We start from the raw sequence: 26,107 nt of genomic DNA on the forward strand, positions 1-26,107 counted from the left end.
ACAACCTTTGGATCTAGAGATGAAAGGTTCAAATCACTTCACTGGTTCTGCAGATTCTCATACGCCTCATATGCTTCTCCTCTTTCCTCAACTGAATGCTCCAGCACACTGGATCTACTCACTGTTTCCTGCTATGCTCTGCTCACACCGTGATGCCCAAAGAACTTTCCACATCTCAATTCTAACTACTTCTTCTCTAATTCTGTCTATTCTAAAGCCCAGGTCAAATTCATATTGCTTTACATATCATGGCATATGTCTACACATACTCTCCAGCAAGAGTAAAGAAGCAATTTTTCTTCAAAGCTGCCAATCTTAAAAAAAAAAAAAAAAAAAAAAAAAACTGCAAAATATTAACATTTCAATCCATTCCAGATGGACTTTGCTATGACTTCAAAATAAGACGTCATTAAAATTATCTTCATATTTAAGGTATACTTAGGAATTCTCTACTTGAAAGCAACTTGAGTGATCACCCAGTCTGGTGGGTTTTCAAAGATTTTATTTTTGTTAATCATTAGGTGCAGATATTCAAACTACTTTTAGTAGAAAAATCATTTCTACAAATTAATTTATAATGCTAAAAAAAACAACAAAGCAGAATTGCTTCAGTAGAAGCAGCAGAGCAGTCTGGGAACCAAACTCACACATTCAACTCCACTTCCTTCCAATCTTCCCAGGATCCTTAATAAATCAGCTACTAACCTAGTCTAATCTCATTTTCAGATGACTATGAGATAAAAGAAGTTACAACAGCTAGAGTACTTTGAATTCTCATCCCTAGGCTCCATTATCTATTGATATTCAGATATCGTGTGGAACATATCATGTCAATGTACTCTTCTTTTGTAATCCTAGATATCAGACTTCTTTACTGAGCTCATTTCAGGCAAATAAGAATTTATAAATTATATTAGGCATTTACCAAAATTAAGAATTGATGCCTGAAACTGTAATTGGGTAATTTAAAAAATCTATGTCATAAAAGAGTCTGAGTCTTACAGTGCAAATGACCTACAATTTTTAGTAAAAATTAGCTCATAGACAGAAATAGTATTAGACATCATTTTGGGGCAGTTTCCCCAATTCTATGCTTCTAACAATTCAAAAATGGCAAAATGTATAATACAACAGGTAAACCCTCACATGCTTATAACAGCATAACCAGTGATATCAATGAGGAAAATATCTGATTTCCAGGTTAAAGATATTAATTTGAAAAAGGTATGTTAGAATTTCTTTTACCTCACATTGAGAGAGTGAACATTTCCTCCAGGTCCACAATTATGCAGAACAAGATAAGAGAAAAACACTGAGAGTGGACTTCATAATCTTTAAAGTCTAATGATTTTAAAGAATTACATGGGGGAGTGGGAAGGGAACCGTTCCTACTCCCTCCAAAAAACAAAAACAAAACCCTAAGTTAATCATTCAGAGTACATAGTCTCAACAAGTTAAACATATTCTTACCAAAGAACATTGGAATATCCAACTTATCTTCTCTGTCTACTTTTCTCTTAATCATAACAATATAAACAGCATAGAGCATGGCTCCAACAAGAGACCAAATGGAACCTGTAAAAGTCAATATAATAAAGTATTTGTTCATGAACTCATTCAACACATACTTAATTAAAATCTGACACAGTCAGGTCCTATTTCAAGAAATGAGTACTATTCAAATGTGAAAAGATAAAGTATAACCCACCTTTTCCATGTCCTCCAGGAATATAGGAAGGACTTTAAAGTGTAAACCAACAAATACAAAATCATTCACCTTGATGATTTAACCAATCAGTTATACATGTTATAATACCAACACTTTGGTATTTAATTTTGAAGTGCATACTTCCTATCTTCCCGTACATAAACAATTTTGAGACCTGACATAGCCAACTTAACAATGTTTTCTTCCCACTCTAGGCTATTTATATTGTTCCGCACCCCCCGCCATGTATCATTTTAATACACATTCTACCACCATTTTCAAGACTGTTTTAAAGTCCCACACTGTCACCAAGCATCCTCTTTCTACTCCACTAAACTTCCATCCTACTTGTCTTCTATTTTAGACAATTTAATACTTACTACAGTTGAATCTAGTATGATTTTATTCTCTAGGAGTTTCATTTTGTCAATCATATATATTGATTAAAAGAAAAAACTTCTTGACAACTGCAAACACATAATTTATACTTTTTCATGTTCTAAAATACCTAACATAATGTAGCACTAGCAGTTCCTTCCTGCGTAATGAATATTGATTCTCTTTAATATATTAACTCACTCTCAAAAACATTTAAGTAAGCCTTTAAAAACAGCTATAATAAGGTGCTATTTGCCAAGTGACCACATTCAATACTTTAAATCAATTATCCAAAAGTTCAACGTTTCATTTATTTATTATTGCTATTAAAGGATAGCCTGTCAACAAAATCTCACACACAAAACACATATATTGTTTTAAACATACAGAGCTGCTCTAGGTGAGAAGAAGCTAAGACAGTTCAAGAGACACAGCTCCCTGGGCACTATCCAGGAATAGCTTAGAAAGCATTATTCTATTCAATGGACTTTAAATATCTAAAGAAAGTATACAGAAGGAAACCAAGGAAACTGGATTCTTCTGTTAAATCTAAACAATGGATCAAAAACTAAATGTTTACCATAGTAGTAATTGTTTCAGGTAAGAATCAGAAGAGAATAACAAAATTAGTGGCTGCAAGCATGATGGGCAGGATATATGTATAGTCTCCATATCTCTAACAAGATGCTTATCACTTACAAAGGGAAAAACTAGGAGCTACACTGGAGCAACCTGACAGACATCACTTTAAAATTAATGTCATTAGTAATAGAACAAATAAATATCATGAGCCTTCTTGATATGATGGATTTGTCAGGACACAGTATCACTTCCATGGTATTCTTGCCAAAAACGCACAATATTCATTTAACCATAAAGAAATACCAGAAAAATAAATTGAAGGACATTCTACAAAAAAAAGCAGACAGTATTCTCCAAAAATATTAAAGTTATGAAAGACAAAAAATGACAGCGGGATAGTCACAGATTAAAGAAAACCAAGGAGACATGATACCTAAACACAACAAATGATCTTGGACCAGAAGAAGAACATTAGTGGGGAAAAATGGTGAAATTTGAAAAGAACCTACAGACTAAATAAAAATGACTGTAATCGCTGTTAATTCCTGATTTTTAAACCTATACTGTAGTTATGTATGTTATAAACAGTTAAGAGAATCTGGGTGAAGGTTATATGAGAGTTCTGTGTTCTATTTTTTAATTTTCTTACATTATTTCCAAAGGAAAAACTTTTTTAATAAAAGCCTTATTAGTGCCCACCCTCTGCGTGTATATCTGTGTGCACATGTGTGCATATGCATGCACGTGTGTGTATGTGCACACGCACAATGATATGCACAGGTCTTTCTTGTATACTCTAACAGGAAGAATTCAGAGTCAGATACTTACCTATTGTGTTTCTTCCAGGAGACTTTTCAGATCCTGACAGATTTACCAGCACAACACCTCCAATGCTATGAGAAATAACCGTCATTACTGATGAGTAACATAATAAATTCCTTTAAAAGACTAATCATAAAGATCAAAGTTATTTACAAGTAATAAAGACTAATCTTAACTTTAGGTCAAACCATCAAAGAATTCATGATTTAATTAATACTGAATAATATCAGTATCGGAGAAGGCAATGGCACCCCACTCCAGTACTCTTGCCTGGAAAATCCCATGGACGGAGGAGCCTGGTGGGCTGCAGTCCACGGGGTCGTGAAGAGTCGGACATGACTGAGCGATTTCACTTTCACTTTTCACTTTTATGCATTGGAGAAGGAAATGGCAACCCACTCCAGTGTTCTTGCCTGGAGAATCCCAGGGATGGGGGAGCCTGGTGGGCTGCTGTCTGTGGGGTCGCACAGAGTTGGACACGACTGAAGCGACTTAGCAGCAGCAATATCAGTATACTATAAGTGCTGTATTTGTATTAATTCATTTAATCCACATAAAATGACTGACATTACCTTATAAGGAAGGTATTATTAATCATTACCATTCCCATTTTACACATGAGAAAACTAACGCACAAAAAAATGAAGTAACTTGACCAAAATCACATAGCTGGGATTGAAACACAGGCAGTCTACTTCCGGAGTCTAGTGTTCTTAACTTGCTATGCTTATCTTCTGCCTTTCAATTAGGAAAAAGTCAATTTGTCATCCCTCCTTCAATCTTTTTTTTGAAATGTACATGTATTAAACCCATATAAACTAGTAATAACTCTTGATATTGTTATGGTTGTTTAGTCACTAAGTTGTCTGACTGTACAACCCCATGGATTGCAGCCCACCAGGCTCCTCTGTCCATGGTATTTCCTAGGCAAGAATATTGGAGTGGGTTGCTCTTTCTTACTCTAGGGGATCTTCCTTACCCAGGGATCAAACCTGCATCTCCTGCATTGGCAGGTAGGTTCTTTATCACTAACCCACCAGGTAAAATCAAAATTAACAGTAAAATTATTCTTAAATATTTAAATAAATAATTCCATCATTTTAATGGATAAAATAAGACCAAATAAAGGAGGCAGAGAAATCAGAGGTTATTTCTTCATTCAACTGTTGCTTATTGAGCAATAGTTTGGGTTAAGCAATGAACAAGAGAGATGTGATTCCCATCCTCACGGAGCCTTATATTGTCTTTCTATTTCTGTGCATCTTTCTACTTTTATTAAGACAACACAAAGAACAGTTAGAAATAGGCATGAATTGTGAACAAAGCTGGATAAACCTCATTACTTCCCTAATATAAATATACTGTATTTTCCTAGTGTAAAAATTCGTCTGGCTAAATCATGGGCCAGTCATGTAAAAGAATAAATTCCTAGCATCCATGAAGTCTAAATGGTAAATCAGTTGGCTCAACCAGACTGCCCATGAAAACTACCACTGTCAATCTACCCTTGTATCTAAAAGAGAGAAACACCACTTTGTGACTGCCAAGAACCAGTGTCTATTATAATCACTTTTCCTATACATCCTTCCAAACTTTAAAACAAAACTGTAAATTAGATGATACTATCATCATTTTGCCATCAAGGAAATCCTCTCAGAGAGTTACGGGGAAATGGCCAGGGGCAAACAGAGCTCTGATTCAAAGCCAGCTCTGATAGCTCAAAAACACTAATCTTTCTGGTAAATTATTCTGGTACCTTCTCTGATTTCTGATTTTCTCTTACAAAAACAAGAGTTTCATCAAATCAATATATCTATTTGAATACTGACTGTAAGCAAAGCCCTATGCTAGGCCTTTGATAACACAAAGAAGCAGAAAACAAGGATTTAGTCTTCAATGGTTTAAAATCTCCTAGGGAAGACAAGACAAATAAATACAAAGCTAAATAAAAATAAAAGATTTAAATTAGTTACTAATGGTACTTATGTATTATATTACAAATAGTAATACAAAATTGCCAGATGGCTTATACAGAAAATAACTAAAAGATTAAGGCTGAGACAATCAGAGACAACTGCATGTGAATGTCAGTACAATACTTAGTTAAGTTCACAGTCTCATGAATGGGAACCAAAGATCCTCCCTTCAGTTATGCTCCCTAGGAAGGTTTTAAAAACTAAAACTAGCCAAGGATGTGATGCAGAGCTGATGTTCATTTAAAACCTTCTTTTATCTTCCTCTTTCTCTGCCTATATATGATATTATAATATAAACCCTCCTCTATCACTACCAGAAATGCTTTAAACACTGCATTTTTAAGAAGAACAAACTAGCTATTATACTATATTCTTACCTTAAGATTACAGCTAAAAGTTTAGAAAGAGTGAATCTATCTCCACTGTTACTTGGAAACATTGCAGCAAGGATTAAGGTAAAAAGTCCTGTGGAAAGAAAAAGATTTAAAGAAAGATACATTCGCTTAAATAAATACTGTTAAAATTATTTATTATCAACTTGATTGTTTAAATAAGTAAATTACTTATTACCTAACTTTTAAATCTTGTCATTTTTAAATGACTAAGAATACGACTACAGTTACCTAGGCTGAAATGTTCAAAGACCATACAAGGAAACAGTCTCCAAATTAAACTGTTTATCTCACCAATACAGATCAAGTACAGTCCTATTTATTTTAAAACTACTAAGAGAGTTAATCTCAGCATTCACAGTAATATTCTGACCTCATCATAATCAAGTATGTGTGCTATAGTTATTTTTACAGCTCAAAAATACTTTTTTTATCTTCTAGACCTGGAAGTTGATTCAATTTTAAAAATAAAACACCTTTCATAGAGCAAATTATAGATCTGAAATAAGCAACCACATTTAGCCAAAGGGTCGAAAAAAATATCCTTAGAAAGAATATGTGAAAGGAAAGACAGCTACAATACAAAGGGTCAGCCTATAAAACTTTATATACAATGTATTTTTGTTGCATAGAAAATACTGTAAAGCATTAGAAGGAATATAAACAGTACAAGGCTATGGTACTAAACTTTAAGATTAAGTAATAGTTATAATACATTAATATATGTTAAAAAGAATGAAATAATTTATAACAAGATAAAAATATTTATATGTACACATATATATCAGAAATAGGCCTCAAGTTATAATACAGATAAGACAAATTTCTTACCAGAAGTTGAGGACAAAATATTAACTATAGCAACTTGTGTGTCTGAAAGTGCTTCTTGATATGAGAAATTTGCCAAAAACCACTGAAGAAACAGAAAATAATGAAACCTAATAAATTACTTATTTGTATTTGTTATTATAATTTATAGTTCCCTCCTTCTTTTCTCCTGCTAAATACTATTATAAGAAGTTTTAAATTTTGTTTTGCATTGAAAAATCACAGGCCTAAAAAGAAGACACACATTTATATCAGACCAAAAATCTTTGCTATCCAATTTTCTTAAGAAATGAACAAATTGGTTAAAAATTAGCACTCTTCAGGCTTCTTTTTAAAAATTAGGATAAATTTAATATCAAATCAACATTGAAATTTGATTTATCTAAGCACTGATAGTATTAAATTTATCTAAATCAAATTTAAGAGAAATCAATTGAACAGGTGATGCTTAAGGAGATGGAACTGGCCAGACTGATACAGACAAAGGCTGTATTCACTTTGGAAATTTTAGAATGTCCAAGAATACTGTGAATTTACTGGCTAACTGTGATTGTTTCTGTGATTCTCAGTTTTGAGACATAACACCAAAACTGGAGGTTTTCCAGTTATGGGAATTTTTTTCCCCTTCTTTCTTCCCTTTTGCTCATCTAAGCTAGGGTATCTTTATATTCCCAACCCTGGGCCCACTTTGATTTAGAGAATAAGAAATAAGGCCTCTTTTGACGAAGCCTGATGTTTGTGTGTATGTGCATACAAAGTTATTTTCACTGCCATCAGATATTCTAATGCAATTTACAACAACTTATCTATTTTCTGTTGGTGGACATTTTTTTGACTATTCCAAACAATGCTACCAAGAACATTTTAGCATATGCCTCCTGGGACACATGTGCATGAGTGTCCCTAATGTAGCATACATTAAGAAGCAGATTGTTGGTCTAAGTAAATTAACTGCTTGTCTACCTGTTTTCTGTTGCTTAAACAGATGGACTGGATAATCATGTTCTGCTGGAGAATGATTTGTCTCTGTTAAGGGAGGGACATCTCCTGATCTCTTTCAGAACTTTTAGTTAAGTGAGTGGTATGATTATCAGCGTTTATATTTCAAAGAAGCAGTATAGACACATGATTTTAGCACACTGCTAGGAAGCAGCAGATGGTTGAGAGCCTAGAAGTCTCCATTCAGTCTACACTGTAAGCTAAAGCCAGACTGAAAGCACAGCAGAGACTCTGATTCCATCTGTAGTCTTCTGACATCCTAATTTCACTTGACTATCTAAATAAAAAATGAGGTTAGCAAATGGCAGGATGAGCAATATCAAATATATATTGCAATAGGAGCCACAACTGCTTGCAGTTGATGCACTAAACAAGAAGCAGGAAGCAGAAGATTCTGCCCTTTAATTATCTTTTGGAGATTTTCTGCAAGAATAGGTAATGCTTATCAGGTGATAATTAGCTTTCTTGACCTACTTTCCTTACCATTTTAAAACTTAAATACTGTGCTCACTTTCCAAACAATCTCACTGCTCTCTGCTAATGCAAGATAAAGAAATAAAATAAGACCATTTAGATGGTAGGAATGCAAAGATTCTAACTACTCATCATTAGCTATGAACTCTTTCCAGAAAAATCTTCCCACTCTCCAGTTCTCCCCAAATTCCATTCTCTGGCTCTCAAACTCAAGGCAGCCTCATCACAAAGTCAGACCATCTCAATTACCCTCAGTAAAAATTATTTTTACAATGTTTCTCTTCATTATTTCAGAGTTGAGGACAACCACTTACTAATAATTGAGCTATCACAAATAATTTATATAATACTTCATTATTTCATGAGTGGTAATTGATTTTAAAACTAGCGTAAAAGCCTGTGAGACCTAAATTGTACTTTACAGAAAAAAACTGTAACACCATAAGCCCTAATGAGACAAAATAATTAAAGGAGGGCTGGCAAATACAGTAATTATTAACTCCTTTTGAACTGCAATGTCCAATACACTAGCCACTAGCCACATGTCACTATTAAGCAAATGAAATATGGCTAGCTTGAATTGAAATGTTTAGAAATTGAAATAAAAACAGAAAATGAAATGAAATAGAAAAAAATATTTAAAAACTGAAATGTTTAGAAGATTTTAGTACAAAAAAAAGAATGCAAACTATCTCATCAATCATCTTTATATCAAGAGTATGTTCAAGTGTTTTATATACATAAAGTGGATTAAATAAAAATATAGTATTAAAATTAATTTTACTTATGTGGTATGGATGGACCTAGAGTCTGTCACACAGAGTGAAGTAACTCACAAAGAGAAAAAGAAGTATCATATATTAACGAATATATATGGAATTTAGAAAAATGGTACCAATGAACCTATTTGCAGGGTAGAAACTGAGATGCAGACTTAGAGAGAGGACCTGAGGACACAGTGGGGAGGGGAGAGTGGGACGAAGTGGGAGGTTAGGATTGACATACATACACTACCATGTGGAAAACATAGCTAGTGGGAAGTTGCTATATAGTACACGGATCTCAGCTCAGTGCTGTGATGACCTAAAGAAGTGGGATGGAGCGGGTGGGAGGGAGGCTCAAGAGAGAAGGGATATATGTATACATATACCTGATTCACTCTGCACAGCAGAAACTAACACAATGTTGTAAAATAATTATACTCCAAAAAAAGAAAAACAAAGAATTAATTAAAGCCTATAAAGCGTTTCAAAGGCCAAAGATGAAAGACATCATACTAAGTACAAAGCCTCATTATGGGCCCTGCAGTTGATGGAATACAAAAACTCATTTATGGTTGGCAAAATTCTAAAACAGCTAAATTTTCAAATAATTCTCAAATAAAGACACAAGAAAAAAAATAACTTGTCTCTTTTTTTAATGTGGCTACTAGAAAATTTAAAAATACATATATGACCTATATTTGAGGCTCACATTATATTTCTACTGAATAGCACTGCTCTAGACCTCAACTAAGCTTATCACTCTATTGAGTCAGGTTTCTAAAAAGTTGAATTCCTGGACTGTACTACTCTGACTTCCTATAGAAATGCCTTTACTAAAGATTAACATAGCTCCCTGCTCTTATATTAATAATGTACTTAATACTGATTTTTCTTTTTTTTTTTAATTTTATTTTATTTTTAAACTTTACATAATTGTATTAGTTTTGCCAAATATCAAAATGAATCCGCCACAGGTATACATGTGTTCCCCATCCTAAACCCTACTCCCTCCTCCCTCCCCATACCATCCCTCTGGGTCATCCCACTGCACTAGCCCCAAGCATCCAGTATCGTGCATCGAACCTGGACTGGTTTCTCATTTCATACATGATATTTTACATGTTTCAAAGACTATTAAAAGTGGAAGCAATCCAAGTGTATATCAATGGATGAACAGATAAACAAAATGTGGTATATACACAGAATGGACTATTATACAGCCTTAAAAAGAAAAATATTCTGAACATGATACAAATATAAACCCTGAAGAACAAGAATAATTTATTAAATTATGAAGTGAAATAAGTCAGTCACAAGAGGAAAAATGTTGTATAATTCTATCTAAATAAAGTACTCAGAGCAGTTAAGCTCACAGAGACAAAAAATAAAATGGTAGCTGTCAGCAGCTAAGGCAGGTGGGAAAGGGAAATTATCATTTAATGGGTATAGAGTTTCAGTTTTGTAACATGAAAAAAGTTCTCCTGACAGGCACTGGAGATGTTTGCAAAACAGTGTGAATGTATTTAATGCCACTGACTTGTACACTTAAAAATAATTAAAACAGTAAGCTTTGTGATATGTATATTTTACTTCAATCTTTCTAAAAGGTTATTATCTGCACATATCTACCTGTAAATCTGCTATACAGAACAATATCTTGCTGCTGCTGCTAAGTCGCTTCAGTCGTGTCCGACTCTGTGCAACCCCATAGACGGCAGCCCACCAGGCTCCCCCGTCCCTGGGATTCTCCAGGCAAGAACACTGGAGTGGGTTACCATTTCCTTCTCCAATGCATGAAAGTGGAAAGTGAAAGTGAAGTCGCTCAATCATGTCCGACTCTGTGTCACCCTGTAGACGGCAGCCCACCAGGCTCCTCTGTCCATGGGATTTTCCAGGCAAAAGTCTGGAGTGGGGTCCTATTGCCTTCTCGAACAATGTCTTACTGCCTATGAAATTTATTCTCTCAGTTTTGAGTTGGGAAAAGTTAACTTTATCAATAAAGAGAAGTACTTCTTTTTAATAGACAACAAGCTACGTAAATCAGAAAGGTCTCCACCTTTCCTTCCTGTCAAACTGCCTAGAGATAAATTGTGTGCTTTCTTTTAGTGGAAGTTCCTGACATAATCAACGCATTCCACAGTCAGTTTGCCCCCTATACAGACATTATATGTTTAATCTGGTTCTTATCTCTCGCCTCCTTTTAAACTTTTACTATATAGATTCTTTGCGTTTCACCTCATGTCTCCTTTAAAAGTTAAAGAGATAAAATTAATTAATTTTAGTCTTGCTTTACACATTTAAAACAAGGTAATGGAAATCATAATAGCATAATCTAAATACATGAGCCTTTAAATTAACCTTATTACATATGTAGTTACCATATTACAACTCCCAAAGATTCTTTGATTTTCATTCCTGAATATATTAATCAAGGTATCACTAAAACAGAGGTTATTCAGGCAGAGGATGGTGAAAAATTGGCTATGCCGTATATATGAAGCAAAACTGTAATGTAAAAAAAAAAATCTAATAATCAGGCTAATAATATTGACATTAGCACTGCATCATTACCTAATTTTTTTAAGTGCTCAGTATATATTTAAATCCTAAAGGTTCATACAAAACAACCTTGGAATAGGTTGAGTATTAAAATTCATTTTTAAATTGTAAATCAGAGTTTTTACTTACTCAGACAAGTTGTCTAATCCAAGATTAGCCTAAAATAATATTTTATTTGCTAAATGAATTTTTTATGTGAAACACTAAGCATATTTTTTGGTTTCTAAATCAAAATAATTGAGAAGCTATAATAAAATATTCTGAAAAAATGTTTACTATAAATACTAGTAATATTTTGACCACATTTATATGGCTTCCCAGGTGACACTAGTGGTAAAGAACCTGCCTGTCAATGCGGTAGATATAAAAGACCCGGGTTCAATCCTGGGTTGGGAAGATCCCCTGGAGGAGGAAATAGCAACCCACTCCAGTATTCTTGCCTGGAGAATCCCATGGACAGAGGAGCCTGGTGGGCTATAGTCCATAAGTTCGCAAAGAATCAGACACAACTGACATGACAGCACACATACGAATTTTAAGTAAAACTACAAAAGCAATTATTTGAAGAAATCAATGCAGTCAATGCAAACTCTTATCTGTATATTTACTAGCATTTGTATTAATATATATCATAGTATAAAATAACTATTTATTATCCAAATTCTAAATATATATGAGTAGTTGTAGTGTACAGTATTTATTACATTCTTTCACATATGACTAGTAATTATTAACTTTAATACTCTAATTTCCCTCTGATGACAGATAACAGAGTTTAGAGTCATGATTAAGCAACCTAAATTGTCTTACACTTCCATAGTATATTGTTGGTATGTATACTGTCTTAAAATTCAAATTCCAAACATATAATAAAGAGAAGACTTACCACAAAGCAAAAAAAAAAGCTAATTTTTGCTACTTGAGTTGCCGTAAGTTTCCCCACAGTTTTGAGTAAGGATTCTTGTTCTTTCACAGTAGGATATGACATGCGAGACAACTTAGCTTCCAATGCATGGCTTGATGGAAGTTGTCGAATCTCCATAATATTACTAAATCTTACACGAGACTTTTTGGGAACTTAAAAGGAAAAATATAGTACAAAATCATTAAACATTTCCCCTCACACCCAACAAAAGTTAAAAGTTTTAATATAATGATAAATGCATATAATTTATCTATGATCATGTTTGAATAGTCAAAAAAAAAAACAGTTACATTATTATATGGGACAGCTCTGCTTATGGAAAAGAGTTTGCAAGAAAAAATGTTTCCATTTATGAAACATTTTGATGATTTTAAAATGAGACCAATATTCAAATAAAGTTTCTTCAACTGTATACATGCACAACTGCCTGATTCAGGATATAGTATGAATATTATTTTAGCATTTATATTGTTCAGTCACAAAGTCATGTCCAATTCTGTGCAACCCCATGGACTGCAGCATGCCAGGCCTGCCTGTTCCTCACCATCTCCCAGAGTTTGCTCAAGTTCATGTCCAGTGAATCGGTGATGCCATCCAACCATCTTGTCCTCTGTGGCCCTCTCCTCCTGCCTTCAACCTTGCCCAGCATCAAGGTCTTTTCCAATGAGTTGGTTCTTCACATCAGGTGGCCAGAGTATTGGAGTTTCAGCTTCATCATCAGTCCTTCCAATGAATACTCAGGACTGATTCCCTTTAGGATTAACTGGTTTGATCTCCTTGCAGTCCAAAGGATTCTCAAGAGTCTTCTCCAACACCACAGTTCAAAAGCTTCAATTCTTTCACACGCAGCCTTCTTTTTGGCCCAACTCTCACATCCATACATGACTACTGGAAAAAACATAGCTTTGACTAGGACCTTTGTCAGTAAAGTAATGAGTTTAGAGCTCAAAAAAAAAGGAAATCTGTCACTGCTTCCATCTTTTCCCCTTCTATTTGCCATGAAGTGATGGGACAAGATGCCATGATCTTAACATTTTTAATACTGAGTTTTAAACCAGCTTTTTCACTCTCCTCTTTCACCCTCACCAAGAGGTTCTTCAGTTCCTCTTCGCTTTCTGCCATTGGAGTGGTATCATCTGCATATCTGAGTTTGTTATTTCTCCCAGCAATCTTGATTTCAGCTTGTAACTCATCCAGCCCGGCATTTATAGTAAAAGCTTATTTGGATTTTTTCTCATAGATATTCAATTTATGAGAATTATTTTCCTAGTCAAGCATGCAGAACATTCTTCTACAGTTCCACTACTTGCAAGAGAATATCATAGATAAGTTCTTCACTTTACACTGAAGCTGGCTTTCCTTATCACATTCACAACTGGCAAAACTCCTGAAATTCGCTATCAACGTCTTTGATGGCCTGGTTGCAGAAAACATTGTTGATTAAAAAATGAATCTATGTTTACAGTAACACCATAGAGATTTCTGGTATTTGGAAGCTATTTCCATTGAATTAATGAAAACTTCCAGTCAAACTACCAGACAACTACAGGTTGAACCAATACCACATGGAATAGGCAACCCACAGAACCACTTAATTTTGGAATGGCTTGAATGAAAAGCTAAAATTTTCATCCATTTCTAAGTCATGAAATTCTAAGTTTTGCTTACTTTTTTCAGTATCAATGTTTGTGTTCTCAGGTTTTTCACTTGGAAGATCATGAAATTTCACAGGAACATATAGAGGCTCACTCTGGAATGCAGCAAAAACAGAAACAAATATAAACAGCAAGTATAATATCTGATACACTGGCTAAATTTAAGTGAATGGTTTATAGACACAGATACCACCCAAAAGAGAGCCTTTCACCACCATGCTTATACAGCATAATTTTCCCAAAATGCATTTTCAAGACTTAAAAAGGAAACTCAAATGATCCACTCAGGTACAAAGACAGAAAGAATAAGTTTAAAGTTTAGAAATGTAATCGAACAGCACTGGCACATTATGATATTTAACATTTAAAAATCATAAAAACAGACCTCTCTCAGCTAATAGATTATCTCCCATTCCTTTTCATTCATTCTTTTAAGATATATATATTGAGTGTCTACTATGTCAGGTACTGTTCTAGGTCCTGGGGATGTAACAGTGAATAGAAACAAAATCTCTGTTCTCAATGATCAGTCAGTCTAATGGGGAAGGCAGACAATGAACAAATAATCACATGTATAATATGTATACAAATTTGCCAAATTGCTTCCCCTTACTACTTGAGTCACCTAAAACCAAAAATTCCTAAAAATCTGAACTAGATTAACAGATAGAAAAATAGCTTCCTCTTATCAGTTCTTACTTCTCATGTCCAGAGCAGGTAAACTTACATTTCTCATTAGTCCTCACAACAACTTTATAAAATGGAATTTTAAAGGAACTTTTCTAGAAGTTGAGATATAAAATAACTGAGTGGTAGACAACAGAATTAAATTCAGGTTTGTCTAACCATGCTCTAAAGATCTACATTTTTCAGTTCAGTTCAATTCAGTCGCTCAGTCGTATCCGACTCATTGCGACCCCATGAATTGCAGCAGGCCAGGCCTCCCTGTCCATCACCAACTCCCAGAGTTCACCCAAACTCATGTCCATTGAGTCGGTGATGCCATCCAACCATCTCATCCTCTGTCGTCCCCTTCTGCTCCTGCCCCCAATACCTCCCAGCATCAGGGTCTTTTCCAATGAGTCAGCTCTTCGCATCAGGTGGCCAAAGGATTGGAGTCTCAGCTTCAACATCAGTCCTTCCAATGAACACCCAGGACTGATCTCCTTTAGGATGGACTGGTTGGATCTCCTTGCAGTCCAAGGGACTCTCAAGAGTCCTCTCCAACACCACAGTTCAAAAGCATCAATTCTTCAGCACTCAGCTTTCTTTCTACATTTTAAGTGGTTCTAAACACCTCAACTGTTTTTGCAAATGTTTCTCAGATGATCTGTATTCAAGGTACAATTCTCCAAAGACAGTTTCTTAAATCAACATAAAATATTTTTTTTTTTTATTTAACTCCTGATACAGATTCTGTCAATTAAAACTATTCAGTAAATGAAGAGATAACAGGATTTGGAAATAGAGTCTCTTTGTTGCATTACAGCATTTGACCTAAAACAATTTGACATGTACATCTTACAGATAACAGCAAAACTTAGCAAAATAGTAGGGCTTCCCAGGTGGCACAGTGGTAAAGAATTCATCTGCAATATTGCAATGCAAGAGACGCAAGAGACGGGGTTTGATCCCTTGGTCGGGAAGACCAATTCACTCCAGTATTCTTGCCTGGAAAATCCCATGGACAGAGGAGCCTGGAGGGCTCTACAATTCATGGGTCCTATAGTTCATGGGGTCCCAAGAGTCAGATGTGACTGAGCACAGCACAGCAGCAGTAGAAGAGTAGGTTGCCATTTCAACTCTTGTCTTCTACACTGACAGAGACAACTGATACTAGTCTTGTGTTTTCTTCCCCTAGTTTTCTTTTTGCTGTTATTTTGTGTTTTGTTTTGTTTTTTGCTGCGCTGCACAGCTTTGTGATATCTTAGTTCCCTGATCATGGATCAAACACATACCCTCAGTAAGTAAAAGCACAGGATCCTAACCACTCGACCATCAGGGAATTCCCAATGACTAGTCTTGTTGACACTAAAGATCCGAGAGAGAAAAGACATGACACTTTCTCTAAGTTTAACAAAGCCTACACTGTGCCGAATAACCTATCTTGCAAGCAACCGTAGTTCTAAGAGCCAGATGAACTAAAAAACAGTCAATAAGGTCACCTATAGTGCTTCATTAATTGGTACTAAATTTTAGAGTAACTTTAAAATCTTTCTCAAATAGAATACCACACTTGGAATGATACATTTTAAATACATAACTTAGTAATGATCTAAAAAGAGTATTCTTACATACTGTCTCCAACAAGATTAAATAGAGTGACTATGTTAATTCCTTTGTAAGCTTGTTTATTATCTGTCTCTCTTCCTTCCTCAAACACACACTGGAGCATAAGCTATATTTCAAGAGTCTAGAAGAAGTATTTAATATATTAAGTGCTCTTAAAAATTTGTGAAATGAATACACAATCTGCTTATAGAGTCTGTTTCAAGTAAATGCATTTGCTTCTAAGTGATAAAATATAACAAACATGATGTGACAAAGCTGGTAAGAAACAAAGGACTTCCTTTTCTCTTTTCACTCTTTAACTAATTTCCTCTTCCCTTCTCCCCTTAGAGGTGGCTGAATTGCTTGCTTCTAGGCCCCAGGTACCGCTAAGGAAAGAAAGTACCAAAAAAAAAAAAAAAAAAAAGAAAGTACCAAATTACAACTCTTGTGGAGAGCACCTAACATGGAGATACAACTATCTTAACATAGCTGTGGTGCTATCAAAGTTATTTCAGTCCTTCCCACCACGGTCAACTCCACCCAGTCTCTCCCTGACGAGAAAAGAAACACTTACCAAAGAACTATTCATAGTTGTATCTGTTGTGCAAGCAGCAAAGTACCCTTCAGCATCTGCAAACTACAAATTATGAGACATAAAATTCGATTAAACTCATGTTACAAACTAGAACTGATGTGAGTCACAGCTCAAATCAGTAAGGAAGAGTCAATGTAGAAAAATGGACAAGATATGGACAACTCACAGAAAAATTCTACTATGCAACAAATACATGAAAAAAGTAACCAAAAACACGCAAATTAAACAAGATACCACTGCCTACCTACCCTACTGGCAAATGATTAGGGTTCTGCTGACAGTTCAATCTTACACACTGCTAACAGACATCAATCAGGTGAAACTACTACAGATGCTAATTTAGTGAAAGGAATCAAAAGCCATAAAATGACACTGGTGTTTTACCCAGCAATTATGCTTTTAGGAATTCAGCCTAACTAAATAACTACATATGAATACAAAGGCATTCCTATTTATTCACAACAAAAGAGAAGGTGAAAACACTCTAAAAATTGTTAGTTAAATAAAATAGGAAACAATGATAACAAATGTTTATTTGTCTGGAAAAATATTCACGATATGGTAAATGAAAAATCAAGTCAGGTTAGAAAGCAATATATATAGACCAAACCTATTTCTGCTATAAATCTTTTTTAATATATATACATATAAATAGATATCTACGGATAGTATCAAATATTTATAGTGGTCTTAGAATGGTAAGAGTACGAATAGATTATTCTTATTCTTCCTGTTAACATAATTTGTCTCCAACAATGAACTTTACTGCAATTAAAAAATACTTAACACTGAAAAATGTTCCAACAATGTTAAGTTTCATAAAAAGTTGTTTGTGATATACTATCAAGCACAAAAAGCAAGTAATAAAACAGGATGTAACAGAATAATTTCATTCTTATAAAAAGTGAAACAAAAATACACACATGTAAAAGAATGGTAGTACATATGCCAAAATAGTGTTAGAGATTATTCCTTGAATGGTAGAATTTATTATTTTCTTTGTTTTGTTCCTCTATATCTTTAAAATTTTCAACAATGTACATGTATTAATACACATGTAACATATTCCTACATGTAATACTACAATGAATGTGCATTTCTATAATGCATACATCTTAACTTTTACAAAGTAAAAACTACTCATATTCATAATTTTGGTAAGTTTTTGTGCACAGGAGTATAATTTCCAGTCTTTACCTCAAAAATTACTGAAAAGCCCGATAAAAATCTAAAAACTTCATTTCTCAGGCATGCATTCATTAGCTAAGACAAGAAATAATATTGTTTTAATTCACAAAAAGTAGTACACATAAAAGAAAAGGATTTATGGAAACAGAAAATAAAACATAGGTTACCAGAAGCTGGGGGAAGGAAAGAATGGGCATTCAAGCAGAGTTTCTGCTTGGGATGACAAAAAAGTTCTGGAGATGGATAGTGGTAATGGTTATACAGAAAAACAAATGTACTTAATTCCACTGAACTACACATTTTAAAATGGTTAAAATAGTAAATTTTATGTTATATATATTTGAATACAATAAAAATAGGGTAAAAGAAAAAAATGATTAAAATGGTAAATATGATGTTATGTATATGTTACCAAAATTTTAAAAAGAAAGAGAGGGATAGAGAATCTAAAAACAAAAGAAAAAGAAAAGAATTAATGTAAGAGATAGTTTTATATTCTTTATTATCAAAAATTGAGTTTCCACTACAAGGAAGATATATCACTATATAAACTGTCATTTTTTCCCAACACTTAAAAAGAAGCATGTATGTCACATTAATGAAAGAATATAATTTGATTAGCCAAACATCTGAAAAATGCTCTGAAATATGTTATTTTCATTTTAACATACAAACTTTGAATTATTTTCTTCTATAATCAACTAATTAGATGATATTCATCTGGTCTGCAAATGACCAAAACTCTAGATACTTTTCTTATCCCTTCTCTTCCATTATTTTCTCCACATGTTCTGAACTGAACTGAAATAATATTTAACAACTCAGAGGATATCACAAGGTAAGCGAAAGAAACTGATTATGTACCTTTGATCTTTCACAAAATATTCTGATGCCAAGCTGATTAGAAAAAATTTTAAAGTATCAACAAAAGTAGGTTTTTCATATATCATACTATTTTCATTCATTTAACTGAACAACTTAAAATCTGACATCTTTCAAGAAACTGGTACTTTGAAAAATTGAAAACCCCTCTCCAACAAACACTTGAAATTTAAAACTTACAAAAGTAGCATGCTTTCCTCGAAATCCTCTTGTGCACTGTTGTCTCCAAGGCTTCCAAACTATAAAGCCCAAAAGGTACAGAACGAACATAGACGTTTTTGCAAAGGTGCTGAAGAATGGTTTGTTGTACTGAGTAAAAACATACTGTGGAGGAAAACAGTTACACAAACTGAGACAAACCTCATTACTCATTTCCAATAAAATAAGATTATTACATGATTTTTAACTCTTTGGAAAGATTTTTAACTTTTGGAAAGATCAAAAGAGACTACAAAAATATTTTTAATTCATTTCTGAATATTGTCTTTTTCTTATATGCCAAGCATAATATTTCTAAACAACTTGCAAAAAAAAGTTTTTAGTTTGCACTGAAAACCTACTATGCAACAGTATCTATATTAGGGACTAAGGCAAAGTAAGACAGGCTTTCCTGAGAGGAGATAAAAAGATCCAGATTTTATATATAGATAGATATAGATAAGAAGAATACACAGTGTAATATGCTAATACCATGACAGTGGGGTACAGGGTACCAAGGGAATACCAAAGAAAGATCATTCTGAAGGTTACAGAAATTTTCCAAAAGAAGCTATTCTTGATCCATATCTGAAAGGCTAAATAATAGCCCAAACAGAGGAAATAGCACAAAGAAAGCCAATGAAAAAGTATGGGCTATTAAGAAAACTGCATGAAGTTTAAAATTATTAGGAAGTTATAAAAAAAAAAACCCTGCAATTATCATTTTTGTTTGATTTTTTTAAAAGTATAGTTGATTTACAATGCTGTCTTAGTTTCAGGTGTACAGCAAGACGATTCAGTTGTGTGTGTGTGTGTGTGTGTGTGTGTGTCTATGTATAAACTACCTATTTTTTCAGATTCTTTTCCATTTTAAGTTATTACATGGTATTGAATATAGTTCCCTGCACTACATAGGATATCCTTGTTATCATCATCTAAATTGAAAATATCAGCAAGAACTCATAATTTTTATTTCAAAAAAAAAAATATCTTAAAGACAATCTCTTTAACAAGTGGTGCTAGGAAAACGGGTCAACCACTTGTAAAAGAATGAAACTAGAACACTTTCTAACACCATACACAAAAATAAACTCAAAATGGAGTAAAGATCTAAACATAAGACCAGAAACTATAAAACTCCTAGAGGAAAACATAGACAAAACACTCTCCAACATACATCACAGCAGGATCCCCTATGACCCACCTCCCAGAATATTGGAAATAAAAGCAAAAATAAACAAATGGGACCTAATTAAACTTAAAAGCTTCTCCACAACAAAGGAAACTATAAGCAAGGAGAAAAGACAGCCTTCAGACTGGGAGAAAATAATAGCAAATGAAGCAACTGACAAACAACTTTTCTCAAAAATATACAAGCAACTCCTGCAGCTCAATTCCAGAAAAATAAATGACCCAATCAAAAAATGGGCCAAAGAACTAAATAGACATTTCTCCAAAGAAGACATACAGATGGCTAACAAACACATGAAAAGATGCTCAACATCACTCATTATCAGAGAAATGCAAATCAAAACCACAATGAGGTACCATTTCACGCCAGTCAGAATGGCTGCAATCCAAAAGTCTACAAGCAATAAATGCTGGAGAGGGTGTGGAGAAAAGGGAACCCTCTTACACTGTTGGTGGGAATGCAAACTAGTATGGCCACTATGGAAAACAGTGTGGAGATTCCTTAAAAAACCGGAAATAGAACTGCCTTATGACCGAACAATCCCACTGCTGGGCATACACACTGAGGAAACCAGAAGGGAAAGAGACACGTGTACCCCACTGTTCATCGCAGCACTGTTTATAATAGCCAGGACATGGAAGCAACCTAGATATCCATCAGCAGATGAATGGATAAGAAAGCTGTGGTACATATACACAATGGAGTATTAGTCAGCCATTAAAAAGAATACATTTGAATCAGTTCTAATGAGGTGGATGAAACTGGAGCTGATTATACAGAGTGAAGTAAGCCAGAAAGAAAAACACCAATACAGTATACTAATGCATATATATGGAATTTAGAAAGATGGTAACAATAACCCTGTATACAAGACAGCAAAAGAGACACTGATGTATAGAAGTCTTTTGGACTCTGTGGGAGAGGGAGAGGGTGGGATGATTTGGGAGAATGGCACTGAAACATGTATAATATCATATATGAAACAAGTCACCAGTCCAGGTTCGATGCATGATACTGGATGCTTGGGGCTGGTGCACTGGGACGACCCAGAGGGATGGTACGGGGAGGGAGGAGGGAGGAGGGTTCAGGATGGTGAACACATGTATACCTGTGGCGGATTCATGCTGGTATATGGCAAAACCAATACAATATTGTAAAGTTAAAAAATAAAACAAAGGAATAAAAACAAATGGACAAAAAAAAATCCTAGTTATGTGCATTGAAAGCCCTAGAAAAAAATAACCCATAAGGAATGAGCACCACAAGAATCCAGATGATAATCTGCACCACTTTGAAAACAAAAAAACCATTGATCCTTGAAGAAAGGGTCAAATCCAAGGCAGGAATGTATGACATAAGTCTAGGACATTTTGTGTCAAAAGGCAAACAGGATGGGGTCCTACTGAAAAAAGACACTAGAGACAATTTAAAGGTGCTCTCACTGGCCAAAGATAGGGCAGTTTAAGCATCAAAGGGATAATAAGCACAATCCTATTTCTTTTTTAAAATTTAAATTTATTTATTTTTAATTGGAGGATAATTGCTTTACAATATTGTAATGGTTTCTGCCATATATTAACATGAATCAGCCATAGGTACATATGTATGTACCCACCCCCTTGAGCCTCCCTCCCACCTCTCACCCCATCCAATCCATTAAGTTGTCACAAAGCAGTGGATTTGAGCTCCCTGTGTCATATAGCAAATACAGCAAATTTCCATTGGCTATCTAATTTTACATAAAATAATTAATAACCACAATTGTTTAAAACACATCAAACATACAAAAATCCCTAAATGTATAATGATATACAAAAAATGCTCAATGATTATTTCTGGAAGTTGCTAGGTAACATTAATTTAAAATGAATAAAGAAAAGGAATAAAGATGTATCCAAACTTTCCCATATGAACCATGTTTCAGGATAACCAAACAGTAGTTGCAGAAAAGTTCTCCTTAAAGAATTTCAACTAATAAATGCAGAAGGAATGATCCTTAGAAAAATCAACATTTTATAACCTCTAGTGAAATACTCTCTCCAGTACTCTTGCCTGGAAAATCCCATGGACAGAGGAGCCTGGTAGGCAGTCCGTGGGGTCGCTAGGAGTCGGACACGACTGAGCGACCTCACTTTCACTTTCACGCACTGGAGAAGGAAATGGCAACCCACTCCAGTGTTCTTGCCTGGAGAATCCCAGGGACGGGGGAGCCCGGTGGGCTGCCATCTATGGGGTCACACAGGGTCAGATACGACTGAAGCAACTTAGCAGCAGTAGCAGCAGCAGCAGTGAAATACTCTATCTGGACAATAATCATATGGATATTCAACAACTACATAAAGACTGATGAGGAACTTACAGTGCTCAAATTGGCATCATTCAAAGTAAGACTTGTAGCCATTACCAGCCTCATGCTATGATGTCAAAGGAAGTAACCAACACAATAAATAAAAACTAAACTATTTGAAACTAAAATAAAATTTTAAAGATAAGCGTATTTCCCTATCAACATTAAACAGATTTCTTTGTAGTTAAACTACAGAATGCTAATCTTAAAAAAAAAAAAAAGTTTGTAGAAGAGTGAAAAATCAATGGCCTAATGTATTCCAGAGTCTAACTCCAAAAAGGCTAAAAATTTATTCATCAGATACAATGCCAATGTCAACTATTTACTTAGCTACCACGTGGGATGACCAGCAGTATCGCACTGCTTCCTTTGACATTTAAATTCATTTTATAAATGCTAGTCTTCCTTTTGCCTTAATATAGCAACATGTAAATTGAAACAGTAATTTCTGAAAATGAATTTTTGCAGGGATCGTTAACTAAAGTGAATTAAGTACCTATACAAGTTGAAAGAAAAACTAGCTTGTGAACTCAAAATACCACATTACTACCAACAGGTCATCAATAAAAACAAAATAAAATTTAATTAAAGGCAATCACCCTATACATGTATTTCACAAGAACGTTTAAATCAGCAAACACATAAATGTCCATGCACCAATGTATGTGTACAATAGTGACCATACATGAAAACTCGGATCACTGTCAATCATTTGTCCAAAAGTATTTTCACTTTCTACTAAATGGTGACTCCTGTATGGCTGTTCCACTAGAAAACAGTATTTATAAAAAAAGAAATAAATTTAGAGAAAAAAAAAAAACACCAAAAACCCACAAATATTAAGAAAATAGGCATGTATCTCATTTTCTACATAACCTCCTTCTAGGGATTTAAGAAAACTGAATGAAACAATAAAAACAGTATCCTTTCAGCTTCAACTTGAATTGATACTCGTTCGTTATAAAAGAAAATTTAACAATATTCAAAATACCACTTAAGTGGGCATGAGAGACAGTAATGGCTAGAGATAAATATAACGATATTTCAATAACACAGCATCATTCCTAGATAAGGCTTACATACCGAAGTAAGTTCTGAGGATGCAACCCATATCACATCAACAAGTAGGAGAATAACAATCCCAAGAGCCATTCGCTTCCGCTGAGTGAAACCACTGCTCTGGGAATTCATTCGGTTCATGATAAACACACACACCATTTGCAGTCTGTTTTTAGAAAAACACAGATTACATTAGAAAGGATCTTTAAAAAATAACCATATAAAAATGAGAATATAAGTACAACAGAAGTATGACATTTGTTAAGCTAATGTTCAAAGTCACACAGTTTTTGTTTTTTTAAAGTGTTGAATTTACCTTATTTTAAAGGCCTTTCTGAGATCTTGAAGAGCAATGCCTGAAAACTTAGAAGATCTGAGTCTAAACGGAGGTGAAGAACTCAGTGCACCTAAAAATCACCACAGAATAATGCTTGTGAAAACATCAACCACTCAAAATAAGACTCATAAGCTCTTTTTCACTCTTCACCTTTAAAATGAAAGCAAATGAAAGAATATCGAGTATGTGAAATATAACTGACATTTTTCTCTACACTTCTGTTATCTACTATACATTTCAAATTATACTCAAATACGATACAAAGAAAAAAAGCAAAATTCAACAATCAGCATATTTAAGAATACTTCACTAGTGAAGAACAGCTTCATAATAGTTTCATAAAGACAGAACTGGATTCGCCGCTCTTGCTACTCTCTTCAGAGGCACCCAACCCCCGGACAGTGTCTAGACACGCGCCTGTTTCTAAGTGTCTTCTCCGTCCCAGATCTTGAGTGGACTTGGCAGATTTGAGAGGAAGCGATTTGTTTTGTGTATTGAGGGCACGTTTCCAAGCACCTCACATGGTCAAGGGAAAGGATCCTCCACGCTTCCCCCACCCACCCTTCAGTGTGTCTACTATTTCGATCCGAAATAGTCATTCAGGAGGTGGGTGGGGAAACAGCTGTTCAAGGGAATCTTCCTTTTTTCGAGGAGGGAAAAAAAGAAAGTTAAGGCAGTGACGTCTCCCCGGAGAAAGAGATTAAAGCCCTGAGGCGGCGGCGCCGGGAAGCTTCCTCAACTACCAGAGTCTAGACTGGGCTCGCGCGCCCCTGTCAGCCTCCCCCTCAATAGGTCCCCAGACACTGTGGCCATTTCTGTCAGAGCACCTCGGCTGCTACCAGAGGCTCAAGAGTGGGGCTGTTCGGAGCCCTCGGTCCCCGGCTTCGGTTCCGAGTGATTTCGCGGCCATCCTGTGCCTACTTACCTGGCCTTCCTGCCCCGGGATGGTGTCGTGGCGGCACCATGAGCGGACCCGGCCCGGACCCGCCGCCGCCCAGGGCCACGGCCGCGGCCTCGGACTCACAGAGCTCTCGCACCGCCTGTCATTGCGCTGCGCGCAGGCCTAGCCCCTGAAGCCGCGGTGGGCCTCGGGGCGACACTGCCGACGCCAACCGGCTCCACTCGGTTCGGGAGGGCTGGGGGCGGGCGAAGGTAAGGAACCGCGCAGGCAGCGATGGCCGCGGAGGCCCTGAGCTGGACCCTGGCCCCGGCCCCGCCCCCGGCCGGCCAGCCTGCCAGCCCGGCCTGCGGCCCCGCCCCTCTCTCCGGCGCAAGGGCGGTGGCGCACGGGTTTCGTCACGACTGCGCGACTGCAGGCGGCAGGAGGGTGTACGTCTAGGTTGGTTTGTCTATTGACGGGCGCTGGGCACAGAGCGAGAAGACGCCGCTGGGACGGCAGAGAGGAGATGGGAAGAAGGGAAGCAGGGCGCGGTGGAATGAGAAGAGGGAAGAAGGCGTGGGTGGTTGAACTGGAGCGAAGGACGAGGGTGGTGCCTGAGCCTCCAGATGGTCCCGCACCAAAACAAGAGCTAACAACTGCATTTGTTACAAAATTCGGTCAGGAAACTCTCAGTAGTTCTTTCTCGAGAAGAGGACGGAAGAGCAGAATGGCCTGGGAGAACTTTTGCTCTTTGGAAACTTGTATGTAAAATAGATCCCAGGTTCGGGAATTAGAAGTTCTGTCAGTAAGGCCAAACTATTTCACCTCCCTGGCCCTCAGATTACTGAAAATTAGGCATAATAATAGTACCTGCCTCGTCTATTAATTTGTATATATGCTAGGATTACTTGAGCATACAAATGTGAAGGGTTTAGATAGTTCATACAGGTAGAACACAAATGTTAATAATTATTAAATTATACAGATTTTTTAAATTAGCTTTTGAATAGCCCATAAGAAAAAGCCTTGACCAGCGTCCTGATATGTATTTAGAAAACGAAAATGAGACCAGAAGTTTCTTCACTGGAGTTGTCTA

General features: G+C 35.6%; 1 protein-coding gene across 5 annotated transcripts in view; it reads right to left on the reverse strand.

The window, feature by feature from the left end:
• Positions 1–25,511, reverse strand: part of SLC35F5 (solute carrier family 35 member F5) — a 40,312-nt gene extending 14,801 nt beyond the window's left edge. For 2 of the 5 annotated variants that reach the window (XR_003514605.1, XM_027562112.1), the window contains exons 1-11: positions 25,057–25,511; positions 24,111–24,201; positions 23,819–23,960; positions 19,179–19,322; positions 16,908–16,970; positions 14,076–14,157; positions 12,369–12,559; positions 6,690–6,771; positions 5,844–5,931; positions 3,497–3,561; positions 1,471–1,575 (exon numbers count right to left, since the gene is read on the reverse strand). Coding sequence is in view for 3 of the 5 variants with exons in the window: in XM_027562112.1 (XP_027417913.1) it covers positions 1,471–1,575; positions 3,497–3,561; positions 5,844–5,931; positions 6,690–6,771; positions 12,369–12,559; positions 14,076–14,157; positions 16,908–16,970; positions 19,179–19,322; positions 23,819–23,960; positions 24,111–24,201; positions 25,057–25,096 (1,093 nt within the window). In the remaining 2 variants the exon portion in view is untranslated. Of the gene's footprint in view, positions 1–1,470; positions 1,576–3,496; positions 3,562–5,843; positions 5,932–6,689; positions 6,772–12,368; positions 12,560–14,075; positions 14,158–16,907; positions 16,971–19,178; positions 19,323–23,818; positions 23,961–24,110; positions 24,202–24,436; positions 24,508–25,056 lie in introns of those variants that run through there. The other 3 variants (XM_027562123.1, XM_027562118.1, XR_003514606.1) reach the window with 3 other exon arrangements.
• Between the last annotated feature and the right edge of the window lie 596 nt (positions 25,512–26,107).

The sequence above is a fragment of the Bos indicus x Bos taurus genome, chromosome 2 (genome assembly GCF_003369695.1).
Source record: "Bos indicus x Bos taurus breed Angus x Brahman F1 hybrid chromosome 2, Bos_hybrid_MaternalHap_v2.0, whole genome shotgun sequence".
Taxonomy (NCBI): Eukaryota; Metazoa; Chordata; class Mammalia; order Artiodactyla; family Bovidae; genus Bos; species Bos indicus x Bos taurus.